General features: G+C 42.4%; 1 protein-coding gene across 3 annotated transcripts in view; it reads right to left on the bottom strand.

Annotated features, from left to right (window-relative positions):
* arap2 (ArfGAP with RhoGAP domain, ankyrin repeat and PH domain 2) overlaps positions 1 to 26,949 on the bottom strand; it is a 121,213-nt gene that overhangs the window by 19,357 nt on the left and 74,907 nt on the right. For all 3 annotated transcript variants that reach the window (XM_041965016.1, XM_041965018.1, XM_041965019.1), the window contains 9 exons: positions 21,613 to 21,757; positions 15,215 to 15,317; positions 14,334 to 14,532; positions 7,247 to 7,310; positions 6,568 to 6,731; positions 5,749 to 5,961; positions 5,325 to 5,430; positions 3,256 to 3,403; positions 160 to 237 (listed from right to left, as the gene is read on the bottom strand). In XM_041965016.1, coding sequence (XP_041820950.1) covers positions 160 to 237; positions 3,256 to 3,403; positions 5,325 to 5,430; positions 5,749 to 5,961; positions 6,568 to 6,731; positions 7,247 to 7,310; positions 14,334 to 14,532; positions 15,215 to 15,317; positions 21,613 to 21,757 — 1,220 coding nt within the window. The remainder of the gene's footprint in view (positions 1 to 159; positions 238 to 3,255; positions 3,404 to 5,324; positions 5,431 to 5,748; positions 5,962 to 6,567; positions 6,732 to 7,246; positions 7,311 to 14,333; positions 14,533 to 15,214; positions 15,318 to 21,612; positions 21,758 to 26,949) is intronic.

The following is a 26,949-nucleotide window of genomic DNA, read 5'->3' as shown; positions in this document are numbered from 1 at the left end:
CACCCCCCCATCCCCTTCATTTTTGCCAGAAAAGCAGGAAACTCGTTCAAATGAATCCCTGATTTGAGAGGCCCTGTCGCATGCGGGCAAATCAATACACGCACAAACAAACAAGACGCCCGTTGGTGGCTTCCATTTGGGTTCTGCGGGTCGGCTTACCGTGGTGTCCTTCTTGTCGTTCCAGCGTGCGATGAAACTATTCTCCCTCTCCATCTGTTGCACCCGGTCTTCATTGACCTGTTGGAAACGCCACAAAAACACACACACACACGCACACGCATTCATTCAAACTCAGCCAATGGGAAACTTTCTGATCACGTAAGCCACACTCGAGGAACGTTAAAGTGGCTGATAGAATCATAAAACCATTTTCGAAGGTAATATTAATTTCAGCACTCAAACACAATACAAGGAAGACTAGATTAAACCAGAAAAGAGGTATTATGCGCTAACTGTAGAATTGGGTCATTCAGCAACACTTCTAAAACTAATTTTGAAGAAAGAAGTTGGCTGTGAGTGTTTGACACAGCTCAGCGCCAAGTGAATACTCTTTTCTTTCACAAAGCTCTGTGTGGGAAATGATATTTTTTATTCCAACTTTTTTTTTTTTAACATCATTATCATTTTCAGAGAACAATTTGCTTTGTTGGAGTTTTACGAATGGCAGAGAAGATTGGGGGAGGAAAAAAAAAACCTCACAAACTCATCGTGTGTGTGTTTAGGCCTGATAATGGTCCCCGTCGACGACATCCAGCACAGTACTGGCGCTTTAATTAGCGGGATGTCTCACTCTTTTTTTTTTTTTTTATGTCACAGCGTGTGTATTCACTGCTATTGGGCTCATGATTGGTCGAGCTTAATGGCTATTTGTCATGCGAATGATGGCGTCCTGAACCGATTTGGAGTGAATGCTCCTCCTTTAACGTCAGAACAAGAGGGATCCGGGCATTCTGCTGGGAATTAGCAGTCGCTCTGTGCTGCGTATCCCATAAACCAGGCAGCTCTCCAAGGGTAACATTGATCCCACACCCCCGCCCATCCGCACATCAGCAGAGTCAAGCCTATTGTGGAGATTTGGCAACAACAGTTCTGCTCCCCAGATGGTTGAAGTCACAGAGTGTAAATAAAGTCATGCCTGCAGCTTGGTTTAGATATGCAATATGGTAATATATGAATGCTTCAAATGCTATGATTTTTTTTGCCATTGATTGGAGAGGCAGCCTAAATCTAGCAGGCCAAGTACATTACACTGCATGCACTACACCTTTCTGCTGTAAGCAGAAATAACTATGGTGATGATTTGGCACAGTGGTAGTGGTACAGTGTGAGTAACACACTACTCAAAAGGTCTGGACCTGATTTTTATCAAAGGTCATATTTAATATTTATAATATTTAATCAATTAATTAAAGTCACATCTCTTGTGATGGGGCCAGCGTGAAACCGACAGTTCATCCATGTTTGTTTATTTCTCTTTCACACCAGTCATTGTGTGCTCGAGAAAAAGAGACACATTGCGTATCTACGAGTTCGGAGCCGATAGCGAATTCTCTGGTGTAACGTTAATGTGTGAACTCGGCAGCAGCGACACACAGCAGCGGTTAACGTCGCCATGACAACAAAGTCAACCACGGGGAAATAAGGCACATTAAAATCACATTCATCTGGGGACAGGATCACAGCGAATGATCTCCAGCTACATCGTATATTCAACAAATTACTGATCAATAGAAAATTTATTTCTAAATGGTGAATGTTCCACTTCATGATGTACTGTAGTCTATTCATAACGCGAGGTGTGACAGGGGTCCGCAACTGCATTTGTCCAAGGGCCAGAATTATACTGTGGGGGCCGGACTGAAAAAATATATAATTACACTTAATTAGGCTGCTTAAGAACATGGAAAATCCATAATGATGACGAGTTGCAGAGCTAGAAAAGACCTCAGTGCTCCATGACCCACAGTTCAACTACCAATGAATGAGTCCTTATCTCAAACAAAAACTCCTCTTCTGGGTTTAATACAACAGCTGGCCCATGAAAACAAACCCAAGTGACTCTCATCCTTCTTGCATCTCATAGACAATCTTTGTGATTCTGCATGAGTCTCTGTTTCTGTAGAACTGGTGAACTCTTAATTACGTACTTTTTTCTGTACAAAACCCGCAGCTCAACCACCAATGACTGAGTCCAATAGTCTCAACAACAAAACTCCTCTTCAGGATCCAAGGAAGCAAACAAAAACTCTCAGGACGGATTGGTCCTCTTTCACGCTTGAGTAATGTTAAACAAGCATATTTTCTGTATTCATGAATGAATATCCAGGGGGCTGGATATAACCCGCAGGACGCCAGTTGACAATATGGGCTGCGTCCAGATTGACTTGCCAGGTCTGGACTTCGAGAAGGTCTGGTGCACATTGTGTATTCAAGTCATTTCGTTCAAAATGAAAATCTCAGCCACTTTTTCTTTTTTTTTTACCTTTAATATGAAATTGCTGTCACGCACTTTTAACAGGGCTGTTGCAACTATTTGTTATGTGTTAGTCGTTTCCTATTTAGAAGAATTGTGTATCAGACACACAACATCTTAGCCTCAGTGGCTGATTCACAGGCATCTCCAGTTTGTTTCCTCACTTTGCATTTTTGTCAGACAAAACAAGTTTTTAATGACGCCACCATCACAAAAAAAAAGATTATCACCACTTTACAGGATATGAGCATTAAATTGTTTTTACATGTTGTTTAGTACAAGCATTTACACTAAATGTACTTAAAATACCTTGACTCACAGCTAAAACTGGTGTCATTAACAGAGACAAAAGCAAAAACTGAAAATCACACAGCTCAGCTTCTCTTTTTTCTTTTTTTAAATATCATAAAAATGGCTCCTCACATGGAGAACAAACTCAGAGGCACAAGCCTCGAGCTACAGATGTCCTGAGCAAGGTTCCCTTCGTTCTATGTGACCCTTTTTCTGGAGATGTGTGCAATCAGCAAAATATCGATTTCCACATGTGACAGCTGAGCAGAGCAGCGTCAACTTTGCCATCTGGTTTGGCATGACAGGTAACTTACGGATGATTTAAGGCAGGTAGTTGGGCTACTTATTTAGATTTCCTTCCTACCGATTATGTAATAGCTGCATGCAATAAAATGGACGATAACTCACGCAGAGTTGGAAAAAACAAATCATGTTGCTCAACCAACGATCAAATGGCAGAAAATCAATTAATTGAGACGTTTTTGACTCACACTGAAGAGTGTAACGTAGTTGTTGATGAGGTCATGGACGACGCTGGTTTCCTGTGGCGTCTGTCCCCGAGTCTGGAACAAGCAGGAGGAGAAGACAGAGGCCAGCTTTTCACTCGGCATCTGGTTGAGGTGGGAACACTGCTGAATCCTGAATCACAGACAGAAGCGTGGTTAGAAGAGCCCGCATGCACCTGCATGCACCTGCATGCACACACACATGCACACACTAACATGCAAACACATGCACACACACACTTCTCCTGCTCAATAACTCTCTCATCTATCATTTTTAGAGTCAGAGTGCCTCTGTTTCCTTTTAGACTGCCAACAAATACCTTGGACTTCAATTATAAGTAGGCTGGACGGTCCCTTTTTATTTATTTTAACTCTCTCGATCTCTCATGTGCCCACACATGCGCTGCACTCACACTCACACACACACAGTTTAGTGAAATCTTCGGGCTCAGTCCAAATACAGCAAAGGGCCAATTAAGCCTTCTCCAAACAGTCTGCATCGTTAACATAATGCAGCTAAATCTCAACTATCCGTGGCAGCTTTCTGGGGGAACATTGTGTAATGCTAGCATCAGTGAATGAGACATGGACACAGCAGAGTGTTTGTATCGAAATGCATCGGGAGCTAACAGGACTGCAGCGAGGGGCAGCTGATGCTAGCTCCAGTCTCTCTGGCTCCTGCACCTTGTGTGCAAAGCTGACAGTGTGGATTGTGCACAGCGTTTATTATTCCAATAATAACACAGCAGTTCAGTAGGTTAAGGGTTCTGCTTGCATCCTCTAATTTATGACTTGACACACATAAAGTGAAACCTGCAACATTGTTAGTAAATGCCTGAGAATGAACTTAAAAAATATTGTTTTCCAGGAAAAAAGGCTCCTACTGCCACCACCGGCACCACTTGTGTCATGGACTTCAACTGCTGATTGCCTCAGTTTTTAACCATGAGCCAATCGATCTGTCTTTACTTGCAAAATGCTAACAAACGATACAAACAACATGGGATTCATGAATCATTTTCAACCCGAGGACACTGCTGCTTCAGTGACAACAACATGCTTTTCCTTCTCAGCTTGTGTAGACCTGCAACCACATGCACTCCACACACAGTCCCTCTGATTAAACCCGAGATCTGACGAGAAAGCAACCTTCTTGACCGGTCAGGAAAAGAAAAAACATATGACACACAACAAAGGTCCGAGTGGGTCATCAGCAGAGCGGGGGGCTAATTAGCAGGTGACCGTTAGCAACACAGGGCTACACAGTGCAGGACCTTTGAGTCTCTGAACTTGTTGTGTCTGTGATGCTGTGTTGGACCTGTGGAGGTACACCTGTTCTGTCAGTCCAATCAAAAACATGATAAAGACGAGACCCTATTCAACTCAGTGTTGTCAAGTTTCTACAAAGTGTCCGGTGGCTGCACTGATCAGGCTGATGAAGCAGTGCATCACTTCCATGCAACAAGCAGACGGAGGGGATTAGTCATAGTCACACATGGTCAAATGTAAAATGCTGCAATACAAGCAAAAGTCCTGCATAAAAAATATTACTTTTGTATAGAAGTATTGTCAGTTAAATCTCACTTAAATGTACCTTAAAAGTTAAAGTATCAAAGTAAAGGTGCTGTTTCTGCTAATATATTATTGCATATGACATTATTGGATTTTAAATACTGTTATTTGAGGTATTATCCAATCCAGCAAACTTCTTTTAAAGGCAAAGTGAACCGGAGCGATCCACGGCCATATCATCCTTCAGACCGAGCAAGTTTTCTTGACAAACGTAGAATTAGATTCCAGTGGAGGCTGCGCGGAATTGAAAAATGAAAAATGTATTGAAAGAAAATAAATGAAATCCCATCCAAAATTCAAATGAAAAATCCCCTTTTAAGTCACAATTGTCTGCGTAGAACCTTTCAAACAAACATTTTCACTGCGGTCAAAAGCCAGCAGACGCCTTCATGTGTCTCTACCTGCCCACAGTTCCACCTTCGCCTTGAAACGGCCTCAATGGTACAAGCTTCAAATGTGTGTGTGTGTGTGTGAGTGTATACCTGTACAGATGCTGGAGCAGAGCATCAAGGGTTGACCTGTTTATTTTTGGCAAACTCTCAATGAAAGTGGAGTACTTCTTTACTCTCTGCCTCTCGTCCTTCTCATCTACAAAGACCAAACAGATGAGAAGTGCTGTTAAAATGCCAAACATAATAAAGCATAACCTGAGACACGACCAGGGATACAGAAAGGAAATGAGGGTTGTACTCTTAGAATTATTTGGGAAACAAAATTGAACATTTTCCTCCATCTGTGACAATGAAATTCTTTCTCAACTGCCCAAAGATCCTTAAAACTATAACGCCACAAATGGAGCATATGACTAGAACCATACCACACACGTCCCGTGTGAGTGTATGTAGCATCTATAGCTTTAACATTGGCGTATTTTTGCTTATTATGTCACTCCGCCGCCTCACATACCCAGAGCTGACACCCAGTATGGATAGAGCTCCTTGGACAGCAGTGCATCCTCTGCTTGGGATAAGAAGCTCTTCAGGGTGTCTGTGACGTCCTCCAGCTGGTGCTCCTTCTCCCTCAGCTTCACATTACGAGCATCACGGGTGAACTCCTGCAGGAGCAGGGCCACTCTGCCAGGGTCCCCCGGCCTCTGGTACACCCCCTCCTGGCACAAACCTAGTTCGGGAGGGATAGACGGGTGTTTAAATTTAATTTCCTTCCAGAGAAGACTAGTTTGGCTCACGGCTTTCTGACTTGTGCATTTTATTTTTCCATGTAGCCGCTGTCTGATGATGAATACCCTCTGATGTGTAGTTTTTGCAACAGTAATGACAGTGCATAGATTTCTATATAATGAAATATAATTATCGGGTAATAACCAGCCTTATGCACGCTCATTTGTGGGATTTAAAAATGTTACATAAGCACATTTGAATGTAAATTGCAGGTAGAATAAAACTGTCGCTGCAAAGTATATTAACCTTTTGTACCACTTTACAGTTTCAGTCAGCGTTAACTTTATGCCAATCCCTTTACAAATAACTTTAGATTCTGGAGTCATACTGCAGTGAAAAGTCGGCCTACATGTTCTACATTTCTAAAAGTATGATGGGAAAATGTCACCCCATTCTACTAGACAACATTAGAAAGCATGAAACTCTCATCACGATGTAGCATACTGGATGAATCAGCTCCTCAAGGGGAAATCACAATAATAGTCATGCAGAACCAATTTTTTTTTTTTTTTTACTTTTCTCCCCCCTTAAATATCATGTAACTCACCATACTGAGTGACAAAGGCAATGCAACTGTCCACTACAATAGGGACGCCATTTTTAGTCAGCTGTTGGTCGCTCAGCGCCTTCCCATCTGTGCCTGCAGCCAGCGTGATGGCAGAGTGCCACAGTGCAAAGTCCATCTTGTTGAAGCCGTGGATATAAACTGTTCTATTAAAGGCAGAGCGCGGAAAAAAGTGATTATTAATGAAGTGCACGAAGAAATGATTTCCAGTCACAATATGGTGTTTCATATTTTAAGAGCAAAAGTTGTTCACACAGCTCAGTCATTAAATAAACAACCAACAAGATTAAAGGAATCCAAAAGTGCTTCTGCAGAACACACATCTATAAACAACCACCGGTTTCCCACGAGGTTTGATCAAAAACACACAAACGAAGAGCAATTAATGCAGTAAACACAAAGTCTTGTGGCATTACTCTAAAAAGGAGCCTGAAACCGTTGGCTGGTGCTACGTGGCGTCTCACCTCATGTGTGTAACTGACGCGGGCAGTCTAGCGAGGCTTTAATTACACGGTTACAGTAGGAAAAGTGCATTCGGACTAACAAGACAAATGCAAAATCAAAGCAAACAGCGCTGCATAATGCATGGCGTTGTTGTATCACAAAAACGTTGCCAATTAGCACAACTTTTTTTTTTTTTTTTTTTCAAAGACTGACATACCTTCCGCCCTCCACCATCAGCAGGACTTGGATCTTTTCCTCGCCCTCCGTATGTGTGGAGACAGCTGTGGGAAAAGGGCAACAAGTTAGTGGGAATGCAGGCTCCAAAACTGCATACATTCAAAGAGCGACACGCTCAGCGCTAATGCAACGCAAACTGCAGGGAGCAGCTCACGTTTGACATTTGCAGCTGTTCTATCTCTGTGAAAAGCACGAGCACTTAGAAGCTTTAGCCATGAGACTTGAAAGTGGACGCATTCAATCGCTGCCACTGAAAGGTCTCCGTCCTCATTTACCTTTTAAGTCAATCATGTCAAATGAAGCACTGCACAAAGTGTCCAGACACATCTGACAAGTCAAATGTACACACACTGGAAAGAAAAATGAGGGAACAGCGTTAACAGCATTTCCTTGTCGTAACGGGGAACATGGATATAGTTTTTGGGTCACATACGTACCATAGGTGGTTTAAACAAGAGAGGGAAGTGGGGCATAAACACTCGTCAACAGATATCAAGTTTTACATAAAGCTAGTCTAAATGCAACCAAATAAGACTGCACTGACGGTAGTATTGAGCGTTAAAGTAGTATTTCCTGCCGTTCTTCATCTCCACAATCATTCTTAAAATAACAGTGCAAGGACACAGAAAAACTTGGCTAAGGGACACAAAAGCTCTGTCATAATGTTTTCTGTGGGTTCAAACAGCAGCTTGGATCAAGGCTACAATCACACACACAACAGAAAGAAAGGACAAAAAAGATATGAGGCTCTGCCGTTGGGTCACAAATCTCCTAGCAACCACATTTGGCACTTTCATCATACTCAAGTTCCCACTGGTTGTGCTCAAATAATGGATGTATATAAAAGAAACCAGTCAAAAAAGACAAGAACATGGACTTTGTCAACATAAAAATGTTGACTTTTGGAAAGCTATGAAACTGGTTATCTGTACAAGTAATTATTTAAGCAGTCTTTTGTTGCAGCGCGCACACACGCCTCATGCTCCTCTTGAAAGGTTATTTATTGAGGATTTACAGGAATAGTTTGACATTTCTGGAAACACACTAATTCACTTTCTTGCCAGGAGTTTAAAGAGAAGACTGATATCACTCTTAAAGTAAGTCTGTATGGTAAATAAGCTACAGCCAGCAGCCATACTGTGATTATTAGTTAGCTTTAGAGGCATTTGTACATGAATTTTTGAGCCAGGCTATCTGCTCACCCCTGTTTCAAGACTTTGTGCTAAATGAAGCTAACCAGCTGCTAGCTACATTGAATCTTTGCTGTTTAATCCGGACAAAAGCCAAAGTATACAACAAAACGCTGCACAATGTGTCCAGACATATCTAACTAGCCAATAGCAATTTTTTTCAGTTTATGCTAAGCTAACGTAGCTTCATATTTACCATACAGACATGAGAGCAGTGTCAGTGTTCTCCAAAAATGTGGAACCTATTCTTTTAATCCCTGAACTGCACTCCCAGTGGTATAAAAATGTGAGAAATGCTATCTAACATATCGATTATCAGCAGAAACAGGAAATCCAATTTAATTGTTGGCACAGGAAAGAGGGTTGGTAAAAATGTTCCACACAACAGTCTTATTTTGGTGAACACGTCCTTTGTTTAGGCCTTTGTATGTTCAGCTCAACAACAAAAACAATTAATCCCCAAAAGTCTCTCTTAACAAACGATTTGCTTTTTATTTTCTTTGGCAGATTTTCAAGGGCACAGTATTTCATTCGCATCCGAACAACAAGAGAAGAAAGGAGAGAACTTCAGAGATTGATATTGACTTGAGAGAGGTTTATTAACAGCGTTATCAGGTAAATGCAAAACACTTGTCATCCTCGTTGGAACAAACACAATCCGCAAACGCAATCCTCTTTTATCCATCTTACAGCTCAGTGGGAAACTTTTCATTACTTAATATGTTTGTGTGATAAGGAACTAAGTCTGTGGCCTTGTTCTCTCCGTTAATTTATACTGGCTGTCCTGTAAGAGATTTTCATGTTGTTTTCCCTCGAAAAAATCTGGGTGATTTAAGGTGCTGGAGCACATTTTCAGCAGGAGTATTTACGGTGGTTTATTTTTGCAGGTATTATACGATAACCGCGTAATATCACAAGGCCTGTCCACATTTGCAGACACCTTCCAGCAATAGTTCCTCTAGATTAAATCAAGTCTCTGATGAACCCATCTGGCTATGAGTATGGGTGGGAAGCAGTTGAGGGATCCCATGTTTGTTGCTGCAATAGGAACTCCTCCTGGCTGCGCAGGGCATGTAATGATAATGTGATGCTGTATAAAAATCAAAGCCTGGTGAGTGCTTTCAGACTGACACCTGAAACCAATATAAAATCTGACAGCGATACATTTGCAGAGGTTCATTTTTTTAACGTAAATGCAAGGATTTAAAGAGGATCCCTAAAAATTTGTTCTTACAGAATTGTGACAAAGATATGAACTAAGTGGGACCATTTAACAGAAAAACACGTTGTTCCATTATCTCCTTTGAACAAACTTGGAGATACTTTCTAAAATAACTTTTTATTGTTGTTGGTTATTTCTATTAAATATACTGTATATGTGTCGATAGAGATATATCTGAAACTAAATAATATCAGACAGTTGCATAATACAAATTCCTATATACAATATACAATGTGTTCAGTGACAAACAAAGGAAGACTTAAAGGTGCCCTGTGGAGCTAAACAAACACAAGAAAACTATGCTTAAAATCAGTGTTATGTACCAGAATGCATTGAGGTCCATCCTCTGAGCTGTAAGAAATGTGTCTCTTCAAAAAACATTTGGAAAGGTGATTTCAAGTTAAAAAGTGTTTACACCCATGTTTACCGGCTAAGATTTTCTCCTTCTTTGCCTTTGCTGACACTGCAGCACTCAGCGGGGTTCATGTTTTTGAAATTATGCCGTATCTTAGCTCCACTGGACTGGTTTTATTAACTTCACAATAGGTATATTAAGCTGATTAGAACTGGGTGTTGGCAAACTCTCACTTAGAATTAAGTTAACTTCCAAATGAACATGAATCATCACTCGCAGCTCTTGGGTCTTTCTGAACATGGTAGCTGTGATGGCTATAGTATATAGTCTTATACTTATATCTTAAAACACACTGAAATCTGAACACTAAATATGCTGGACTGCAGTCTTGTGCTGATGCCTATCTTAATTTTTAAATGACTGAGCAGAGCAGTGGGCTTAACTTTTTTTTTCTTTTTTTTTTTTGGTCTCTATTTAGCCACCGCCTTAAGAGAAATCCACTGAGAAAATTACACCAAATGAGTTCAAAGTTAATGTGCTTATCTTGTTTGAAAACCGTTCATTTCAGAAAGTTCTGGGTGGGAAGGCTGATTTGTGCACTGTGACAGGTTAATGATTATCCAACTGTATCTGTCATTCTCCCCTCTTTTTACTTTGGTTCGAGTTATTTGTGCGGCAGAAATCTCGACACGAGACATTACAGAAAGATCAATCCTCTCTCATGTACGCAGCTGAGCCCCCAGGAAGCCTTTCTGAGAGGTACTGCACTCTTGTTCTTTGGAGACAGGATTTATTTTTTTTCAAACTTCTGAATTTATTTATTTATAAAGCACTTTAAGAAAACAAAGTGCTTAATAGCCAAGACAAATGAACACTGAACCCTTGAAAAGGATCAATAAAATAATTTGAACGATAAGCTAAAGACAGTGAAAACTGTCCTAGCCACAGGGTCGAAACAGAATAAAAGACAAACAAGGCAATTAAGGATAAAATGAATAACAACTCTTTAATAGGTCTTAAGAAAAGATTTACGGTAGAAAATGATCATAACTCTGCCAGCCTGAAGTCAGAAAAACCAGGAACAGAAAGCATCGCGCTCGCAAGGAATTCCTGATGCAGTTTGAAGTGCTGCACGTTGGAGACATGTCGTCATTTTAATTGAAAAGTGTGTTTATTAAATCCCCTCGATGCTACACAGGGGCACCTTTCATGTGGCGGTGTCACTGCAGAGAAAATAACAGTTAATCCCGTGTCACAGACGGTGATTCCTAAAGGGATCCTTTCAGTGCTCCAGAACCTACCATCCCCTGACAAAACACAGTCCCTCCTGGCGCTCGCGGCTCCCCGGCTGTGACAAATATGGTTTGAGAAAGCCGGGAATGAAAATGAACACCGCTACAGTTCCTTACCCCGCCCAAGGTGAGAAGATGGGGCGGCACTTTGCGCGATTTGATCCACGTCGAGGGGTAAATGGATTAAAAAGATCCATTGATTCTCCCCCTCCTTCTGTTCGCACATCACACTGGTGCAATCGATCAATCTGCCAAAGTGTGTGTGAACTTCCACCGTGACTGGCTGTTTACCCCCACTGACTATCCTTTAAATAACCGGTGTGTGCCAGGAATGTGGAGATATTGGCAAAACTTCATGTTAGCGGAGGGTGGAAAGACTGCAACAAGCATGGCACCATCGTTCTGTGAATGTTCTGGATTTTTATTTCACGCCACGCTTTCTGAAATCACGTTTTCATGCTACATATTGCGAGAACAGTGACCTATTTTACCTGATGCTCGCTTGACGTTGCATTTTATCATATTGGCCTCTTACACAGGTCTGTGGCATCTTCTCACTTTACTCCAAAGCGTAATTTTTATAATGGAAGACTAAGCCAGCCGTTAGAGCCATTAGATGTCTGGGTAATGGCGTGAGAAGCTGATATGTCGTCTGACACCACTTGCTTGCACGCATCCTCCAACATCCTTAAGTAGTTATAAATGCAAGTCGTGGGAGGGTGTCATGGATTGGTAGCTTTTGGAGATTACACACTATATCAACAGGGTAAAGAGGGAATTTTAAAAAGCCAGAAAGCTCAGTAAATGCATCACTGAGCTACTGCAGCTGACCACTAACACCATCATCCATAAACACATAAACTCACTTTGGCCTGCAAGATTTTAAAATCTGAATTATGGTGTATTAAAGAGCTCTGCTGCTTAACCAGGGACTATTTGCTAATTTAAAGTGGAGTAATTTTGGATTTTATGGTGCAAAAACAAAATAGTTGCGACTTTACACATACAATAATGATTGAAACAGGGATAAAATGTGTCTGTCTGTGCATGTACGTGCTGTATATTGGTGTGTCACACGAACAGGCATCTATTTGTCTCTTTGTTGAGATGTATTCAGATGGTGGGAGGTGCCACTGGGATGCTGAAAGGTGATTTCTGTCTTACAGTTTAGAAAGTTTGTCTCTTCACTGTTTCACTTTTGACTGTTGAGGTGACTAAGACCACATCTATCGTGCATTATGGGGGCATTTATAGTGAATTATAATGCATTCATAACGCTGAATGGATATAAAACTTCATGTTTCTTACGGATGCTCTTGCTTAGTTTTAAACTAGAGGTTGACTGATGGGGCTCATAATACATTATGACCACCTATATTCACCAAGACACACCTCAGCCATCGACTGCATTGAAGACTCATAGTGTGCTATGACAGTCCATGAAGTGGCTTAAGTTACCATTACATGTGCTCAGTTAAGTGAAGTACATACTGATGCGTCTATAGTAATGCATGTTTCATCATAATGCTTCATTGTGCATCTTAAGTGATTATTATGTAAGATGCCAAAATGCAGAATTAGCAGTTAAATTTGTCTGCTTTTGGAATGGAACCATCGCCTTGCTAGCTTGACTTGTATTACTGCACAGATATGCATGCATTTGTTTATTTGTGCTCTATTTTAGAAACTAGAGAATCATGCACCTCTGTAAAGTTTGTACTATTTCAATTCTGCAAGTAAAGAGCTAAAAATCCACCTGATGACTCTCTGAGCTGCAGTGGTCAATTTCAGGGATCCGACATGTTATTTACCTGGATGTGAACGCACCCTTAACACACCATGAATGTGGTCTTCACAGAGAGTGTGGTCAGATCTCCTGACTGTGGAGGTTGGAGGCTGAGGGCAGCGTATGAGTGATGTTTGTCCAGACTGTTTGAATGGGCGGGCAGAGCCAGGTGGCATGAAGGTAATCATCTGCAGTGTTTATTGTTCAGTGTGTACAGGTGTCATCGTCTGTGAGTCTTTGTGCAGTTTATGCTCGGTGAGAGTTTTGTGTTGAAGTTTGGAGTTATTGGACACTGAGAGGATGCTGTTGCAGATGTGCATCCAGGAGTTGACGTCGAACGGAAAAGCTAAATGTGAGAGATTATTGTCTGTTTTTAATAGAAGTTTGTACGTTTCTGAAACAGCTTTTCTCTGAGTGTTTATAAGAGTGAGTTAACTGAGCACTGAAGGGGTTTACAAACTCTTGTTTGATGTTCTGATTTTCCCTTTTAAACAGCGTTTCAGTTGTGAACATAAGAAGCTGCTACCACCACTATAGTATGAGTCAGCCATCAAGTAAGTATTCAAATGTGTAATTCCTACTTTTTTCCATGAATGGAGTGATTTTGGTTTTTTCTTTTATGTATATGTTAATGTAAGAAAGGCAGAATAAATTTACTTCAGTGGAACTGCCTTGTTCACTTGCCCAGCACTAGCATTAGCCCGATTATAGGTATTTTTTTCAAACATTATATTTGAAAAAGTGGGGACCACACGATGTATATTCAAGGACCAGACATTTAAGTCATCATAACAGCAGCGTGCTGCATTATGGGTCATTTGCAGGCTTAATGTTCCTAGGCTCGCAGGTTTCTGTTGATAGTGTGGTTTGTAGAGTCAGTTAGCACTAAAAGATTGTCAGCAGCCTTCACCTGCAGGAGTTTCTGATGACTCATGTAATGCACGTCACTGCAAAGTAAGTTGTGAGGAGTTAAAAAGAGTATAAAGCCTCTCTCTAGAACCGTGTGTCAAGCAGTCAAAACTTACCTCTGTCACCACTGACCCTTTGCAAACCATCTCAACAATGCTGACCTTTGCGGGACTAGAGTGACTTTGAAATGGAGGAAGCCACTGCATTAGCCACACAGGGGATGCAGCTTAACTCTGAGACCATATTACCTGGTTAACGAGGGCTGCGAGACACAGAGAGAAACAGGAAAATTAAGAATGCTAATTCTGCTTACTGAGCTCCTGCAGCTGTTTGAGTTGAAGGACTTCCTCCTCTCCCTCCTGGTCCCCTGGGCTGAAGTGCAGGGCTGAGCCTTCCAGCACAAACCAGCCCGTCCTCCAGTGGTACAGGTCATGGCCCTCTTTGTAGTGCAGCCTGCCAATCAGCTCGCCGTCCCTCTGCAGCAGTCCCTCGACTTTCGGCGGGACGAAGCACTGCGAGTCGCGCAGATGGAGAAAGAGGGAGAACGGGCTCACGAATGTGGAACTTTCATGTTATACAGGTTTTTGCTGCGCCACCTCAAAACAAAGAGCGCCAGGAAAACGGAGTTGGTGCAGGCTTCTTCTTGCAGGGATAAACCTTTGCTCAGTTTCTGCTCCCCGGCTGAATTACTTGGCACATGCCTCCCTAGCGTGCGCTCGGCTCTCTCTGGCCATTGTTCTGTGAGTCAAATTGAAATATGGAGGAGGTGTGGAAGGCCTTTGGTACAGATGGAGAGACATATGGACTGATGCTGCTATACCTCCCACTATCTATGACTGGGTTGCCTGGGATTAAAGAGATAAAAAAGGGAATATGGGACATATTTATGTAGGGTGTTATTACAAGACCCTGTCAGCATGTGGGGGAAGAGATAGTAAGACCACTTGTCTTACTGAAAGAAGTACAGGCAGCACCGGGCTCTCTGAGGACAATGTGTACAACCGTGTGTGCTGCAAGGTAAATGAAAAAAGCACTGGATGGATGTGGATGTAGTTCTGTGGCACATTCACACAGCTTCTTCTTTGTAACTTTAAGTGAAAAACAAACTTATAATAAAGGAGGCTCGTGTGTATGTGTGTGTGTGTGTGTGTGTGTGTGTGTGTGTGAGTGAGTGCCATATGCAAAGTGTGTCACCTTTGTTAGCGCCTGGATCCAGTCATGCTGAGTTTCCTGTGTTTCTGCCCCGACAATCAGTACTCGCTCTGTCTGCAGGTACAGCTCCACGGTAAACACAGCCCTGCCAGAGACGCACAGCTCACTATTAGATATGTGAGATTGGAACGCGCGCACACACACACACACGCATACACACACAGGAAACAGGCAAAGACACATCCAAATCTGCATACATTTGCATTTTCATTTCCAGTTAAAAACAAAACATACAGTTTTCACACACTCCCAGTCCAGTGAAAACCACGTATCTCCAAATCTGGTGATTCTGAATTTGAATTTTTCAGATAAACTGCAGGTTGGAGTGTTCCTTTGTGGGTTTACGATTTATAAACTCTTTAAAAACCCTCTCGGATTAGCTGGAAAATGCAAACGTCACAAAGCTGAAAACAGGCTGTTTCTCATAAAAAGTCGACTGTTTGGAGATACGAGGTTCTGACAGGTAGGAGTATGAAGCATTGCTGTAGACTGAACTACTAAACAGTATGTAAAGCAACCTTAAACATAGAGTAAAATGCAACAGACTCATTAATGCAACAGTAACATTGATCCAAAAACATGAGATATAACAGTAAAACACTGACAGGGAACATTTTACTGCACAATTAGCTGCTGATGACAGGAGATTTGAATGCCCGACGTAAAGAACAGCAGCTCACTGGCCTTGCTGAAGGAGTGTGCTGCTCCACTCGAGCCACCAGCTCACTTTTCTAACCTTAATGTGTTGTGCGTTGGCATATTATCCAAAACACCCAAAACAGGGTCAGTCCTGTTTACTTTTTATCGTTGCGTAGTAAAAGCAATCTGTGTCCACTTGAGCATCAGGCTGAGCTTTGATTTGCCTCAGCTGTTGATGAAACGAAAAAAGTTTCCACAACATGGATGAAACCAAATGATGAAAATATGCTGTTTGCTTCTCATTTGCTTGCCATTAAAAGTAAATTATAGTGATTTAACTCTAGACATGACACAACCACAACAACCATCGATGGATAAAAAACAATTTTAACAGATTTCCACATGCTGCTGAACGTAGGGTGACAAATTTTACACACATCAATAAAAAATATTGGAATTTCCGGCCAAATTTTTTGAATGTTTTTACCTACACACACATTTTTAACTTGAAAGCAACTCCAAGGAGCTTTCGTTTTGTGTTGATTTTGGCGCCCCATGTGGACAAAAGCGGTAGTGTTTTCCACTGTTTTGTTTTGGATGCAGGTGAAAGAAAGACACATCACATTTTGAATACTATTTTTCTTTTTTAAACACAGGTGTTTGCAGGAGGCATAGCAATGAGGTAATGCAGTAGGAGCCCGACCTGTGGGTCCCGACCCCAACTAGGGGTCACAAGTACTTCTTGATTTTAAGGGGCGTAATAAAACCCTTTTTTAAATTATACAGCCTTTTATCTCTTCATTCCCGTGAAGAAAACTCAATGACAGTATTGTTTTTAAAGCTTTAAAGGGCACAGTGAAGACCTGAACAAAAGCTATATCCGCAGAGGCTTCACCCTCTCTTTAACAGCCTCATCCTGCATTAGAAAATTATGCAGCTACAACAACCAAAGAGCAAATAGAACAATGACTTCAGGGAGAAGAAAACACTGAATCGGTCAGAAAAGAAGCCCATTAAGAACGAATGATTGCTGACAATAAAAAGAAAGAGAACTGAAGCGACACTCACAGGAAATAATCTGCTCAAAATGAATCATTTTACACAAACTTTCTGCAGGTGATGTTTCACTATTTGGATTAATTGTACAGTTTATCAGTCAGTCTGTACTGTTGTTGTTATGCATTTAATGCTGTATGAATAATCCACATGTCATCTGTTTACTCGATGATGAAAGGGGCCAATTAAGGAATAAGGTCAGGAACAACTGGGGTAATGTGGCTACGTAAGACTAATAACTGTAATATGACGATGATGGCTTTTTTCTAAGGCCCTTTCTTACAACTAGGTTACAATTAAAAGATGTGGTGTCTCGGTAAAGCGACAGTTATCTCCACGGCAGTGATGCTCTCGTTCGTTTGTGCAGGACGCACAGAGACAACGGTGATAAACTGACACGCTTTCACAACCACTTTAAATCTCCTTGTAGGCGGGGAAGCCTGCAAATAAATGCAATTTTCTCGATATTCATTAATATTAATTATTGCGGCACATTTCTTTATGTACGTATTTTGCCTATTCATGTGTAGAGACAGTCACTTTTTTACTGATACACAGCAGCAGCTTTGCTTAGAGCATGCTATCCTGTAAAGCCGTTCAGATATTTGGCCTTGACACCGTTATGAATGTGCTTTCACGCGATGTGTGTCAGTCAGTCAGTGAGGAACAGTCACTCTGCTGGTATATGAATAAAAAACACCAAATATGTAACGCTTCGTGCGCTCACACACTCATTCATCCACACACACTCGCAGGCAGAACCCTTGCTGTCGGAAGCAAAAAGGCAGCTATTAATCTTTGTTGGTCTTTCTCCTCCTGTCTCTCTCTCTCTCTGTCTGGGTCCAGAGGTTAGACTATCACTCTCTTAATGGTTTCAACACGCACTGCCAAGTGGTAGCTCCTTTCCCATTGCAGGCTCTAAATGCTACAGCGATGGGTGTTTAAGGTGGCGTGTTGCGGGGGGTCACGGCAGCGCCGAGTCGCTCTCCTCTCGCACGTGTCAGGGGAACAGGCGAGACATGGGTGTTTGTGTGCCCTCGCCTGACCCCGCCGCCTCCCCTCCTCCTCCTCTTCGCCGCCAGGTGTGCAGGCGCTTGTTAGAGGGGGTCCCAGAGGGAGAGCGAGGGAGGGGGTGGCGGAGGGGTACGGCGGCGCGCTGGGCAAATGGTATCATAAAGAGAGGACAGAAGGAGAAGAGGGATAAGAGATGAACACTTATGAGCGTCCCAGAGGGAGGGAGTGGCTGGGGAGAGGAAACTGTACGTGTGTGCAGTTTTAAATGGTTTGTGTCTCTCATGGACGAGATGCTTCAGTTTATTTTACCTGACTTTACACTCCTGCTCGCTCTTCTTGTGTGATTACATGCACACAGGAAACCAGGTTATTGGGAGAAGTCAGGTAGAGACACTTCAATAAGCAGGTTACTGTATGATTTGCATGCTGATCAAGTTTCTTTTCCTTTTTTTTCCAGTCGTGAGAAAACACACCAGGCCTCCTGCTGCATGCATGCATTTGTTTTGATCGGTTAACTTTATTAATCCCCAGAGTGCAAGCCAGTGTGTTCGGCAATGCAAAGCGACAAAAAACGAGAGAGACAAAAGTAACACTGACGCGCGATTTAATAAATATTCCAAGAGGGCATTAGTGTAGTGCCGGCAGAGCCACTAAATACAGCGGATCGGTTATTAAATAAAGTTAAGTGATGCACCTAAAAACAGACCCAGGCAGGGTACAAGAAATAAAGCATAACGCGCTGCTCGTCTGTGGAAATGGACTTCATTTTATTTCAGTTTCACTTCTAGTGAGACTTTCAGTTGGCTTAGTTTGGATGAGAGCCACACTGCTGACGTCTGAAGTCTGACGTCTCTCGTACGCATGCACACATGTAAAGACCCTTAAAAACAGGCTGTGTGGGGCTTTCGGTGCATTCAGGAATCTTTCTGCATTAACCAGATTTCTTTTAATCTTTCCCTCCACTTTATACATAACGATGCTACGCTGACAGTGTCCCGGTTGCTTAAGTTCGTGCAAACACGCTGTCTGTTAGCAGGCACCCTCAGAAGGATGCCATCTGATCACAGGCCGAACGCTGACAGAGGAAATGCAGGGAGCCAAATGTGTGCCTGCAGCATGTGTCGGGCTGCAGCTAACTATTATTTTGCAGTCGTTATAGATTAATCTGTCCGTTATTTGTCCATCGCCATTCACTAAAGCTCAAGGAGATGCATTTTTTTTTGTATTATTCAGTTCAAAGAAAGCAGCAAATCTTCTTTTGCTTGAAAAATGACTAAATTGTCGAAACAGTTGCTTGTTTATTGTCTGTGAATTGACTAATTGCTTTCGAGGAGTAGACTGTGCGAGTGCTGTTGCTTGTGCAACATGCTACAGTCTGCTGTTCATTTTCTGTTATTATGAAAGAAAATACAAAAATAAGGAGGTTTTCATCATTTACAACAGTGCAGGCCTCTACAGTATACACTTTCATTGTTGACATGAGCGCAATACAACCTCAGTAGATTTGATACTGGCAGAGACAAATTACTGGGCCTGGAAAATTACAAGATTAAAGTGTTCAATTTCATTGCAATACAGAAGCTCATGATGCTTATTTGAGTGCGCTATAGTGAAAAAGTTCTTTCTGCGGTTGAGTAAAGTTTGACGGAGCGTACACTTTTCCTTGTGGAGGAGTCTATTGCACAAGATTCACCCGCGCTTTAAACATGTGTAAAGTCTATATGCATTTCCGCAGCCTTTTATTTCTCCGGAAGGCTTTTGTGCGCTCTGAGAAAGACTTAATTCCCCAGCCCTCATATATATAACCCCACAAAGTTAGCGACAAAGCCCTTCTAAAACACTTTAAAAACTTGAAGACGGTGAGAAAGCGACTGACAGAGAGTGAAACGGTGCAAAAAGCAGCTGAAAAAGACGGCGAAGAAAGACAGGGAAAGAGCAGAAAGGTTTGTTTCCAAGGTTTTCAGTTGAATTTGAAGGTCAGGATCGACTTAGAAGCACTCTTGTCGAAACAGGAGGATGAGTCAAAAAAGTCCCTAGAAAACCTCAACTTATCACCAGCCAACACACTCCCTTTTGCATTAATTCCTTAGGAGTGGGTTTGTAATATTCATACAACTTTAGCAGACGTATGTGTCGGGCCGCGCTGTAATTCACGGTGTCCTCTGCCACGGTGAAATTACCCAAATGCTGTGTTTAATGGAAGCGACACCTACGGCCTCCTGTAGCGCGGCGATAGGCTGCTGGTGGGAGTGTGTCATCTGCATACGTTAATATTCATGAGCGCCAGACAGTCAAGAGGTGAGGCGTCCTTCGCTCTCTCCGCTGCACAGGCATGCTGGGAACGCTGGAAGTTGCGGGAGCGAGAGGGAGTGAGGCAGAGTTTAATCTAGTGAAACGTACAGCCATTATGAGCGTTAGCGACAGAGAAATAATAGCCTTTCCGGGGGCGAAGCCATGACCTGCAACTGGGATGTATGCGCTAAGCTAAAAATGGCGCGTGTTGCTTTGTGGAGTCTGTGCGCACACGGTGTTACCGCTGCAACCTGTCGTGGATGCTTGTATGTGTCCAGCTCGTTAGAAAGGTCACAGTGTTAGCCGGCCAGATGTGTTTCGAACGGCTGTATAAATAACACTACAAATAAAAGCATTCTTCCCTCTTCATAACATCTGCTGCTGTCATTAAGGACCTGGCTTATGCTTTAATCATAAGCCATTATCAGACTCCTCGCTCGGGAACTGGAGCGCACACACACACACACACACACACACACACACACACACACACACACACACACACACACACAGCGCGACCCAATCGGAGCAGAGAGAGAGAGAGGGCGAGCAAGAAAAGGATCGAGACATCTGTTTCTTCTTTGTGCTTCTGCAACACTTCCAGAGGAAATAAAGAAAAGTTTGTTGTCGGAGCAACTTTTTTTTTTACTGAATCATAAGCTGAGAGAAGTGATGGGGGGGGGGGGGGTGAAGTGAGCGGAGGGAAGGCAGTTAAAGCCGCGGCGTTCTCCCGCATCTCCGCCAAAGTAAACAGTAAAATATAGCGCTCATAAAGCCCTGATGGGTTCTGTTAAATTGAATAATGCTCAAGTTAAGATTATGCTAATGAGCCATATGACGAGGGAGAGAAACTACGCACAAGTCGGCGCTTACACGCGTGTGTGTTTGTGTTCAACCAGCCTGAAGCGCTGTAATATATGAATTACATGTGCAGTAAATTGAAATTTAGCCAAACAGAAAATAAATCATTTAGAAGGTGTTTTGAGTGTGTGTGGCATGCGTGTCCTTAAAACAGGCTGAACAATCACAATATAAATTATGATTTAGTGGAGGGGATGCAAATTGAGCCTTCAACATGGGTTTGACCGTATATGTGTGTGTGTTTACGTGCCGGGCTTGTGTGTATATGAGTAAATTTGAATGTGAGTGTAAATGAAAGCGCTATAAGATGACTGAACTGCTGTGAAGTCTGAATTATGTGTAAATTATCCCGAAATGCACAGGATTTAATTGAGGATTTTTCCAATTTAGATGATTATTAACAGTTATACATTCATATTAATACTCTATTAAGCCAATTTCAGTTATTTTTTAGGTTTAGTTTCAATTGCAGAAATCTATACTGAAGTGTGTGTGTGTGTGCGTGTGTGCGCTCATACCCAGCTCCGGTCATGGTCTCTGTGTTGCTGGCAGCCAGGCTGACCACCTCAGTGACGTCCACCCTGCTGATGGGCGCCGGGCTTCTCTCGCTCTCATAGTAACTCAGGAAGCCGCCCTCCAACGTGCACCAACGCCGTGCCACGTCTGAAATAGATAGACCACATAGAGTATTTACATATTCTGCATTAGTTACTACAACTAATTCTCAGACTTGTTTTTTCATGTAAAGATGGCCCTTTTATTTGTTTTGCTGATCTTTGATTGGTTGATTGAAGTTTAGAAGACTAAATTATATATTTAGATATTATAATTATATTCTAATTAGATATTTCATCATTCTATGACTTTGAATCTTGAATCCCCTTAATGTCAAATGCACATCAAAACAAGACTGTGTGACTTTACTGAACAGCACCTCCTGTGGCCACAAGTGGCAACTGCAACGTAATAGCACATTACATTCCCCTTTTTCTGTTAAGGACATCATTACAATGCAAACTGAATGAGAGCAAGAGGAAAAGGACCGCACTGGAGAAGACACTCCTCAACATTTTTTCCTATATCACAATGCCGATTGCTGATTGGCTGCAACAAACATCATTGTTGGCCCGACTGGCCATCACATTTGGGCTCCTAATATTTAAAGAAACAAATATGGCATTCTCATTGTATGCTATTTAACAGGCAAAGATCTCAGAATTTGTATTTACAACAGTCAAAGGGTCTGCTTTTACCCAAAAAAGAGGCGGAGAGGTGATACAAGGCCGAAGAACCTGGATGTGTTTCTCTCATTTAAGTCAGTTACACAGCAGTACTGATTAGCTAACATTATCCATCAAAGGCTACTGCTTATACCAGACCAAACACGGCTGCAGCCCCATAGTGTACTGAACTGAGCACTGTATTTCTTATTAATTCAACTTTATGCGCCTAAGAAAAAGGTTTCTTGCTTCTGAAAAGTTGCACAGTCCTGCTTTAAGCAGCATGAAGTTAAGTTTCAGCACGTGCGCAGAGATTAGCAGACTCCTTAAAAATATGCAATGTTGGGGAAACCTTTTGTAAACTGATCTGATGCTAATTTAAGACCATTTATAGCTCCTTTCCTGAGGCGCCCAGAATCCTCCAATATGTCTGGTGCCTCTATTGGATTACTGCTGGAGAGTCATGCATTTGCATACTGATAAAATTTAACAAATTGGCTATTGTTTGTAGAGTCAGAAAAAGAAATTAATTAGAGCCTGCAATGTTAGTGATTGGTTTGTGAACAATTAGCACCACTCCAACCCTCTTTAACACGGCTAATGACTCTCCATAAGCTAAGACAGCACTAGCGCGAAATCATTTAAAAGTTCGGAGATAAGGCACACAGACACATTCGGCTGTCACACATGGATGGGTGTCTGGAGATGCGACAGTGTCACAGCCTCCATTTTTCTTCTTCTTTAGGGAACAGTTAGCTCAAAAAACACATTTTATTTTAAGCCTAACTATGCAGACGTAAAGAGGTCACACCACCTGAAGCTAACCTCCTTCCAGCGTGAAAGACTCAACGCTGGAGAACCTCCATGCAGTAATTAGTAAAAGCACAGTCCAAATCAAACTAATCAACAAAAGAAGTCTCGATACAGGAAGGAGAATACAAACATCTCACTGCTAAAAACACAGTTTTAACTTTGCAATCAGGCGGCTCACGCGAGGAGAAAGTTCCTCATTTTTCTGTCCATTAGAGGACGAGTATGTCAAGCACGCTGCATGTGTGAGGGCACAGAGCGACGGAGTTAAGAGACTCCAAGAGCCGAGCAGATTTCAATCAGCGAACATGATCTCAGTGGAAAAGCTGGAAAACACACAACATTGTCTTTCATGATTGTCTGACTGTGCGATTTACATAGCCAATGAGCATGAAGTTCATAAAAACATACCTAATTTTGGATTTTCAAAGTCACCGTGCCATCTGCTTTTTTGTTCCGCAACAAACACACACACACACAAACAGCCCCCCCACCACACACACACACACACACACACACACGCACACACCCACCCCACTCCACTCCCCGCACCCTGTCGCTTGCGACTCCAAAGTTTCCACTGTATTCATCTCATGAATATGCTAATTATGCATTCCTCTGCCAACTGTGTGTGATGTTTCTGAAGGAACAGATATAGTTCCAATAAAAAAAAAGGAAGTGTCTACAACTGGCTGTTAAAAGAAAAAGGATGTGATAAGCATAGGGAAGGAGGATGTCAGTTTTGCTCTGTTCACCCTCGCGCTGCCTCTCTGTATGGCTCTTTCTGACTTGTTCTTTGTCTTTTCCGTCTCAAAAAAACAATTTGGACACGATTCTGCACACGGCTTTAAAACTGCAAAACGACTAATATCTTGTTGCCTGCTGTGGCATTTAAAAAATGCTGCTCCTCTGACCCCACTCTGCTTCAAAATAATTCCAGCAGCTGAGGAATCATCATCTCTATCTGAAACCGACCGTTTTGTGTGTGTGTGTGTGGGAGACAGAGAGTGTGACTGACTCTGGTATTTAAAGTCATTACCAATCCGATCTATCTGACGGAACGCACTGTTGTCTTGGTGACAGAAAAGATCGCAATGCACTTCACTTCCGTTGCAAATGTGTCCGCGGATTGCTCAGGTTTTGCAGAAAATGTCATGTCCATCATTTCCCACCGGAGAGTCGTTAAGTCCTTGTTTGTGCTTCATTTCCCTGTAAATTTGCCTTCCTTCCCTCTGTTCCTCCCTCTAATGGGGTAATAACTGAACGGTTTTATTTGTGCCATCGGAAACACTCACACAATCATCTTCTTAAGAGCCACACTTGATTTCCTAACAAGTCAACTGCTATCATAAGCCGCTAGAAAGCTGTAATGTCACTGATTATCCAGGCATTTTGCTTTATAAAGGTCCCTGTGGCTGCAGAGGTGATGAGGGAGTTCAGGTTAAGAATGAACAGATATTGATACTGAAGCAGGTGTTGTCTAGGATAACGGTTTCCAACCTGGGGACATGATAAATCAGATTTTTATGCACTGTAACACTTAATATTAAGGTAGACATGCTCATAATTAACCAGTTGCTTATTAGCATTCATGCTAGTATTACACTGGCTTTTTATTAGTCATTATAAAATACTTATTAATGCCTAGCCCTGGCTAACTCAGGGGGTTAGGGTTATTGAGGGCTAGGGTTAGGCTACTAAAATCCTTATTCGTGTAAAACAACATTCTTACTTACTAGCAATAAGCAGTAATTAGGAGGTTATTGAGGGAAACCTCTTAGTTAATGGCCAAGTGGTGGCAGAATATGGATTCAAAGGGCAGCCTCACAGCGTGGCTATACATGCATCGTCAAGCTTTTCCAGCTGACAAGGTCACGGGTCGCATTAATAGATGCAATCGGCAATAAGGGAGTAGTTTAAAGGTGTCTTCAGCCATAAAGTAGTAGTAGTTCCTAACTGGGGTTAAAATCTGAGGTGACCCGAGATGATTAATATGATAGGAAATCATAAAAAAAACACATTTCTGCTACACGTAATTGTGCTTCTTTTTCATGTTTCTTTTTGTTATGGATAATTTTACCTCTTTAGGTTACGCGCGAATGAGCAAATGCAGGCGTATGACCATCGCTTCATCAAAGTTAACTCCACACAACGTGAAGACGCTAATTTGCTCTCGTACTTCTGTCATTTGGGATGCGCCAATATGATTTTTTTGATGATATGGATACGTGGCCTTTGGCTTTCGGCACATACCACTAACGATCCAACACCAGTGTGTAATAAATACGCTGTTTGCCTCACTGTGTGGCGGCTTGACTCAAACATTGCGTTCCGAACTTTGCAAAACAAATTGCAGCAAATAACTCTTTAGATATAAATGAACAAAATAATGTTTTCTGATACCAGATCGGCCCACTGTCAACAATACCTGATGTAGCTGTGGCTCAGTATCAGACCGATATCCGATATCATCTCTAACCCTTCAGCCTCAAATAATAAGGCTTTTTAAAAAAAAACCCTCTTTGACTGAACGTGTGACAAGCAGCAGACGTCCAGTGACGAGGGCTCCCAGGAGACGACGCCAAACCTCTGGTCAAGGGCATGAAACATCCCAAAGGGTGTAGAAGTTGAAATATGTAAATGAGGGGACTCAAATGTCCTAATACATCAGAAATATTAATAGATCTCATTTTGATGCCGGCACATGTGGCATCCGGATCCCGTCTCCTTGAACGGACAAAGCCTGAAAAAAATCTTTTATCTATGCTGTAGAAAAGGGGGGAAAAAAATGTTTTTAATTTCCTCTCAAGTCCAAGGAGAGAGACATTAAAAATCCCACTGTGAGTCCGGGAAGCAAATTGCTACGGGATCCTGGGTCCAGACACCGTGGACTCATGAATGAGCTCACTGCTGCACCGACCAGTTTCTGACGAATTATCCTAATAACAGCCAGCAAAGCCACAGGAGCGGGCACCCACATGAGGCCTGAGCATGCTGTGGAAACAGCAGCAGGGTTTGCAAAGGATAGGGATTAAAAGGGGGGCCAAAAGGTGTTGGGAGACTACAAATGTTTGACAAATGTAATTTCAGATACAGTTATCTCTTCTGGGTTTGAACTGTGAGTGAATATAAGGGATTCAGTAGACTGAGAAGAAGACAGAAGAGGCCATGATGACAGGAATTAGACATTTTTACGGAGGCCTGAATGAATAAATCAAACCAGGCAGACGGTTGTTCCGATACAAGCCAAGATATAACACGTAACATTGGCGTGGTTGTCGTTTCAGGGCCATAATGACTGCAGTGTAAATGTGGAATAGCTGCAATGGCTTTTACACAAGCCACTTCCTAACAGCAGTCAGTGTCTGTGGATCCTTTCGAGATATTTCCACCAGGAAGCTGGCTCCCTCAAAAACCTGCACATCACCGAATCACAAGCATCCTCCTTTGTTTGTGGTTCAGCGTTTCCTTAGCGGGTGGGATACCGCGAGCTTCTACACATGCACCGGCGCAATGGGGGGAACAATAGCGCTTGATTCACAATCAAGCAGCTGCGTCCATTGCCAGCTGTTCCTCACACACAGCAATGGCCCCCGCGGCCCAGCCGTTCTCCACGGGAGGCCGCAACCAGCCGCCAGAGACGACGCTAGCGGAAGCCAACCGTGGTACATGCCTCCACCGGCTAAATCGAGCCAATTAGCTCGTACGCCAAGACCGTTCCCCGCATAGCGTTTTCCAGCCTAGAAGTGGAATCACTCCTTTTTCTGCTTCCCCCCCGCCCCCACCTCCTCTCTCACTTCGGCAATTTGTAAAGTTTGCTAAATG

The sequence above is a fragment of the Chelmon rostratus genome, chromosome 23 (assembly GCF_017976325.1).
Source record: "Chelmon rostratus isolate fCheRos1 chromosome 23, fCheRos1.pri, whole genome shotgun sequence".
Classification (NCBI taxonomy): Eukaryota; Metazoa; Chordata; class Actinopteri; order Chaetodontiformes; family Chaetodontidae; genus Chelmon; species Chelmon rostratus.
This window is presented reverse-complemented; position numbering and strand designations above follow the sequence as displayed.